Source organism: Rhineura floridana, chromosome 2, assembly GCF_030035675.1.
Source record: "Rhineura floridana isolate rRhiFlo1 chromosome 2, rRhiFlo1.hap2, whole genome shotgun sequence".
In the NCBI taxonomy this organism is placed as follows: domain Eukaryota; kingdom Metazoa; phylum Chordata; class Lepidosauria; order Squamata; family Rhineuridae; genus Rhineura; species Rhineura floridana.
Window position 1 is genome coordinate 23,337,080 of NC_084481.1, and position 6,951 is coordinate 23,344,030.

The 6,951-nt window shown below is 38.9% G+C and overlaps 1 protein-coding gene across 2 annotated transcripts in view; it reads left to right on the top strand.

The window, feature by feature from the left end:
- STK17B (serine/threonine kinase 17b) overlaps positions 1-4,014 on the top strand; it is a 35,763-nt gene extending 31,749 nt beyond the window's left edge. Inside the window, exon 8 of one of the 2 annotated variants that reach the window (XM_061608172.1) lies at positions 1,769-4,013. In XM_061608172.1, coding sequence (XP_061464156.1) covers positions 1,769-2,054 — 286 coding nt within the window. In that variant the 3' untranslated portion in view covers positions 2,055-4,013. Of the gene's footprint in view, positions 1-1,768 lie in introns of both variants that reach the window. The other variant, XM_061608173.1, reaches the window with a different exon arrangement.
- Positions 4,015-6,951: the final 2,937 nt, after the last annotated feature.

Below are 6,951 nucleotides of genomic sequence, written 5' to 3' on the forward strand. Positions count from 1 at the left end.
GCAACATACTGTAATCAGTCTGATTTTACATCAAACTGCAGTTTCAGATTCAACTGTTAATGCACCCAAAATAGAAATAGAACATAACCTCCAAACACAAAAGGCTGTCTTCACCATCATACGACATTGACCAATAAAAAGGCTATGAAATTAATGAAAATAAATTTCACACATATTTCTAGGATGAATAATGAGGGAAATAAATTTTCTAGTTTAGATTCTCTGTAGAAAACAGTAGTAACACAGGAAAGAAGCACACCAACAAACATACAAAAATATAATTCTCTATCTTTGGAGATGGCAGGTGTTGCCACCACTCACCATTTGCTCAGAGGCACATGTTAGTGTGCCCATTAGTTGCCTATTAGTGAATATTATTTAAACTAGACACTGCAGTGTCACAAATATCCTTAGGGATCTGGAGTTTGGGTGGATTTTTGTGTATCTTCCATCACAAATATATTTCCATACATACCTGGCTTTATAAACCAAACAGCTAGGAGAATTTGACTCAAGGTTGTATCCAAGTAAGTTCTACTTGGAGAAGACCCATTGAAATTAATGAATCTAAATTAGTCACGTCCATTAATTTAAGTGGGTTTACTGTGAGTATGACTAACATTGGATGCAACCCTCTGTATTTGTTATTACTTTCTGTATGTCTCTCTGAGATAATGGACCAGGGTTTTCTCTAAGGCAGGTTGGAGAACAGGGTCTGGCCTGTGGGCCACTTTGACAGATGTCAGGGGTTCCCACCTTTTGATTACCTGACATCAACATGATGTCAGGTGACCAAGTTCCAAGGAAAGAATGGGGTGCACACCATAAGTGTGCACCTAATTCTTTCATTTCTTCCTTTGCAGGCCAGCTTTATCTCAAGCTGGGCTACAAAGGATGATCCCTGCTGCAAGGGCCTTGCAGTTGATACAGATCACGTGATAGGTAGAATGAATTCCAGCAGGGCTTGCAGTTGGTGCCAAATTTTAAAAGCAACAGATGCAAGCACTGCTTGCCAATGAATAATCAGGAACACTTTTTAAGGCTTCCAATAGTTGGGTCAATGGGCGGCAGGTTCCTGGTGCCTGCTCTAAGGTATAACTGGCCCTGTGATACCCTGGGCCATTTCAGCAGGCTGCCAAGCCTTTCACCCTATCTCCTCAAACCAAAATGTCTTGCACTTTTTGAATTTCTCCAAGCAGTGAAGAGTTGTGGTAGTTGGCTCCCTTTTATGTTTCCTTTGTATTACAGCCCTAACCCTTTTAATTTGTATGTGTATGTGTCCACATGTGCAAAAGAGTAACTGTAGTATAGGAAAAGGAAGGCACGAAGGTGTTGCATCTTGCCTTGGTTTGTCTTCCTCATCCATGCTTGCTTGCTTGCTTGCATCCAATAATCCCTTTCCCACTGCCTGAAACATGTATTTGTGGCACACAGAATATGAGAGCAAGCTATAAACACTTAGGACAATGTGCTTTTGTCTACAATTACCCCTCTTCCCTTTGAGGGGTGGGGCAGTGGGTGGGTGAAGGAGTTACAGGGGTGGCAAGTTATGAATTGTATGCATTGGGGGAGGATGGGCTCACCCGTCTCTTCCTCCCAGTGAATCTCTGTCAAATCTTGTTGCTGATTAGGGATGTAGCTTTGTTTGAACCTAGTAGGGTTATTCTAGCATCAGGCAGTAGTGAACCATCCCCTTACTGGCTCAGCTGTAATTTTTAAATAAGTTTCCTACCTTAAAATGCATATCTCTTGATTTTTATTGTTTAAGAGAGCGACTAACGGCAGAGGCCTGTCTGTCTCACTCTTGGCTTCACCAAGGAGATTTCTTGTTGCTGTACAGCCCTGAAGAAAGCTCCAGTTCTTCTCCAACACGTGATCATATGAATAAATTCACAGAAGAGAGAAATAATAATAGATCCATGTGTAATGGAATGTGCAGTGAGCGAGAGGATAAAGAGAATATCCCAGAAGACAGCAGTACAGTCTCCAAGCGATTCCGTTTTGATGATTCTTTGCAGTACCCTCAAGAATTTACAACAGACTTTGTATGTTAACAAATGCACTCCTGCAAGTTATTTTGAACTGAAGTTAGGATTCTAATCTACTCCTGTGGCACATGCTTTAAGTTTATAGCTTGTCCACTACTGCATTATGGTTGTCCAAGAAACGCACTTTCATTTGATCTTGTGTTGGCCTTTCTTTGTGCTGCCATTGCTGACAATGGGCCTGACTCTTGGAAAACTGGAGTCCTGGCACCTGAGGTGGCTTGTCTTTGGAGACAAACAGGTAACTGAGTATATTTGCACTTTTACATTTTTAAAGTCCAAATAATGGATTTTGGTGTGTGTATAAATAAAGTAGGCAAACTGAAAAGTGGATTCTTTTGAATGTTAACAAACAGCTAGCCTTGTTAAACACACCATGACCATGTTCTAAGCCAAAGAGTGACCTAATAATACATACGCAGTTGTATTGTTACTAAAGCTACATGAACTTGACAAAGCAAAGAAATGGGCCCTTTTGTTCAAGTCTAGCAGAACAGCCTCACACTGTCATTTTTTGTTGGGAAGATTCAAATTACTAGTGACTTATTAGTATTCACTTGGAATGTTGATGGGCATTCAAGTGCTTTGGATTAGGTTCTTGACTGGCAGCCTATTCTCTTGCATGTTTGCTCAGAAGTGAGCCTGTCTGGGTTCAGTGGGATTTGCATGAGAGTAAGTGCAGATGAGTTTGCAGTCTTAGAACACTCTCATCTGAGGCACTTAAATAACCATTTGCATTCCCCAGTTCTGTTATGCAAATATAATATCTAGGTTTTCTAGAATGCTCATTTAATTTAAAAAAAACCCGACTTTTTTCTGTGCACAAATTGCATGGAAGAGGCTCAAATATGCATTTGTGTATCTGTTTTCTTACAAATTGTTGTGTCTTTTAGGTTTACCTTGTTGGCAGGAGAATCTGTGCAATTCTATGTACTACTAAAGGTTAGGTTAAATCTTGTAGCGTTTAGGTTTGAAGGCCTTACTCATATCAGCAAACATAGTTTTATGAATGAGAACTTCCACAAAAGTGTGCAGTGTCAGATGTGTTGTCTTAATTTATTCTTTTCCAGATTAAGTTGACTTCATCAAACTATTTCCCCAAATTACAAATATTTCCATCTTCTCATTTATCAGCTGAATCTATTGATCATATCCAACAAACATATTGTACTACTATGTGTGTAACAGCGCAATCTAGGCCTCTTTACCCAGAAGTAAGTCCCACTATGTTCAATGGGGCTTACCCCCAGGTAAGGGTAAATAGAATTGCAGCCTAAAGCCATGCATTGTATATGCAGCTACTATTCATCAGCATGAGAGAAGAAAAGTATACAAGAGTGAATCAGTGCTTTGTGGCATTGAACAGCTAATTACCCCACAAACTTAGTACATGTCTAGACCAGAGAAATGCTGTGATAATGCTTAGCATAGGGCTTGCCATTTATTCACTAATTTTAATTTTACAAACAATGATATGAGGCTGGCATGGCAGGTAAATGTGTTGAGGTATATTTTTCCATTCAAAAAGTACAGAATTTCAGTATTTAATATTTGAAAGCCATATTTTCTTCAGTCTGTCAGTTAAAAATCCCTGTAGGAAGGGAGGGTCGCAAATGACTACATCCTAATTTGCTTTTTAAAAACATTAATTTTAGACATTTAAAAACAGAGGATCATATTGGATAAACATACTTTTAACATGGAAGAAAGGTTAAAAGTGAAACAAGCATGCCATAATAATAGTTATACCAGCACTTTATAAAACAGAATATGGTAAAATAAATATGTTTCCATTGTGGTATTTTAAAAAATGTTTACATTTCTTACTGCTTTTAGTCTTACCACTTCTAAAGATTTTGAATAAGTCAGTTTTTGTCTCTAGTCATTAGAGCTTTTCAGATTTTATAAACACTTGTATATGTATGTAAATTCAGAGTATCACTTGAATCTGACAATTCTAAATTGTGTTTGAATATCTCTAATTTTGTAAGTTTTCTTTATGCCATATTTGTATATAATTTTATTCAAATTATAATTATTCTCTAAGTTCTCTGTTTTGTGTTCAAAATTAATGGGCCTTTTTAAGTGGATATGGTTACTGAATGTGTACCAGATCAGGTATATATACAGTCATAGGCCACTATAAAACAGAGCTGGAGTAACAGACCACAAACAGCATGGAATGCTACATATAGCATAAAGTATAAAAACACAAAATGTACAAAACTTTACATCCATCACTCTGAGAACATCTGAGCTCTTATCTGGACTATCAAAATTTTAAAAGGCCTACCCTTCTAGAAATATATTCGTCTCCTTTTCAAACAGAATCCTAACATAACACCCCTGGGTTTACTGTGTAAATGCTTTAAAATTGGTGGATCAATTCTTCAACTGCATTATAATATTTACCATAAAAGAGGATATAAAATAAAAAAGGTTACTGATAGCCCTCATCGCGTGGGCATACTCTTTCTTCCAAGCAAGCCTGCTTAAATAGACCCCCCATTAATACTCCTGACAGAGAATGAGTGTGCCACCATAAAAACTTTTTGAAGTTTAGGAAGGGTAAGAACATTTAAATACTTGTTCCCATGATAACATTTCCGGTTATACAAACCCAAATACATTGCAGAACAAGTATTGACAGAAGAGGCCTGCAACTCTTGAAAATTCATATCCTTAGTTCTTTATTTGATACATGATTTAGCTTTTTCATAACAAAAAAGCAGTGAGAACGTCCACAGAAAATCCCAAAAAATGCATTTTATGCAGAGTAATTTTCTTCCAAGAGCACATAAAAGAATCTGTAAACACCAAATCATTCAACAGTGCATATTTCCTAAAATGGATACAAAAGGTGGTATCCAGCTAACTCATTCCATCAGTGCCGGGATTTCTGCTTGCGGAATGGAACTTCTTCCCTCCCCCCCCCCCCGAATCCTCTGGGTTTTACCAGTGATCTGGAGCAGATTTGGGGAGTGCTGGGTGTGCAAGAGGAATTCCATTGAGCAAGTGGACATCCTTGGACTGATGGGAGTAAGTTAGTTGGATACCATCCGGAGTCAAAAAGTGAGAACTATCCCATGCTTGGAGGGGAGCACAAAGTACACTTAAGATTTAGAACTGCCCTCCCTCCACATTCTAAGGTATTCCAAATATTACTCATTTTAAAATCCCCTTATGTCTTCTCTCAGGTGCTGTCAATGCCGCCCTTGACCAAATAGCAATTCCAAACAACAGTTGGGCTGCAGTATGCAGTGAGCACCCTCAGTGCAGTCCTAAGATGGCAAGCCATATCCAGTCCTTACTCAATAGTAATCATACAACATAAACAGGGCTGGGCAAAAGAATGAACACAGGAACAGTGACAGAAAACGCCTGATGCCCATAGCAAGTGTGCAACTTCCCTCATTCTTTTGATTGCATCCACAGAACTATGCAACTGCACAGAAAGCAGCACTTGGAACACTATTATAATAACCACCTTGTTTTGTAATTGTAGGCAACAATATTTTTTCTCTTTTAGCACGCTTGCCTAGGACTGGCCAGATGCAGCATCAGTATCACCAGCCCTCCCACAGTCCACATGCAGGAGAGGAGGTATACACATAAACTCCTTGATGTTTGTTACTTACAGCCTGCACAAGAGAGCCAGTGTGGTATAGGGGTTAAGAGCGTCTGACTAGGACTTGGGCAACCAGTGTTCAAATCCCCACTCAGCCATGAAGTTCACTGGATGACCTTGGGCCAATCACTGTGTCTCAGCCTAGTCTACTTCACAGGGTTGTGTAGTGAGGATAAAATGGTGAGGGGGAAAACCATGTATGCAGCTTTGAGCTTGGAGGAAAGATGAGATATAAATGCAAAAATAGATGTGAAGCTGTGCAGAAATAGCATTTAGCCACTGGTAATGCCTTCCCAGTCAAGTGAGACACACAGCAACTCTCAGCAAAGGCAGGAGTCATGGTATGCTATGCTCAGTTGCAACCAGTTCTGTACTCCAGTCCTGCACCCAATTCAGTCCTTCTTCTCATCAAGGACTAGAGCACCCTATATTTTTGTGAAGTCATGCCCACATTGTGATGCCCATCTAGTCTAACTTTACAGAAGTTGCTTTCATCCAAATATGTGCTGTTGTGGAGTGGATATATATAGTAAACTTATTTAATTAGACTAAAAGTCACAGCAGAATGGCAGGTTTCACTAAGGCAGCAAAAACCAGGCACACATTCATTTGTTCTTAAATCAGTCTATTACCTTTGTTGAAGAAATATTTCTGATGAACAGGGGTAGCCATAACGGAAACTAAAACAATCTATGTAAGCTGATTAAACTTTCCATTTTTGTTGAGCTGATCAATACAATACTTGATACTAGAAGCTCAAAGTATATAAATTTTCCTCACAGAGAGGGCAAAGTCTCTTACATCCTTGAAAAAGTTGATGCTTTCTTGATGAGACCTATTATAGCTCTCATATGCTGATAACATATACCCAAGGAACCAATTTAATGCCTTTGAGCACTGACAAATCTAAAAGCACCATGATGTAGTTTAGTGTTGTGTTTTTAATGCTACTTCAGCCAAAATCTGCTTTTGTATCAAAAAGAGCCCTAAAAAAATCCAAATGACTATACAAGCTGTGATGTTCTTGGGCCGTAATTTATTTTGTAACAGTAACTGAAGTCTCATCCTGAAGGAGGAGTTTTGGCAGCCTCCTCATCCAGCTGGGTGATCTTAATCCAGTAGTTAAAAATAGGGCAAGGTGTTCCCTTTTTAATTGACAGGATCAGTTTTTGACCAAAGTTGAACCTCTGGAGTGCTTTTTTTGGAGCAGCTGAGATTCTAACAATTGGCTTTCCATCTTTGAAACACAAAAGGGTAGTCCTCAGTGTTAAGTCACAG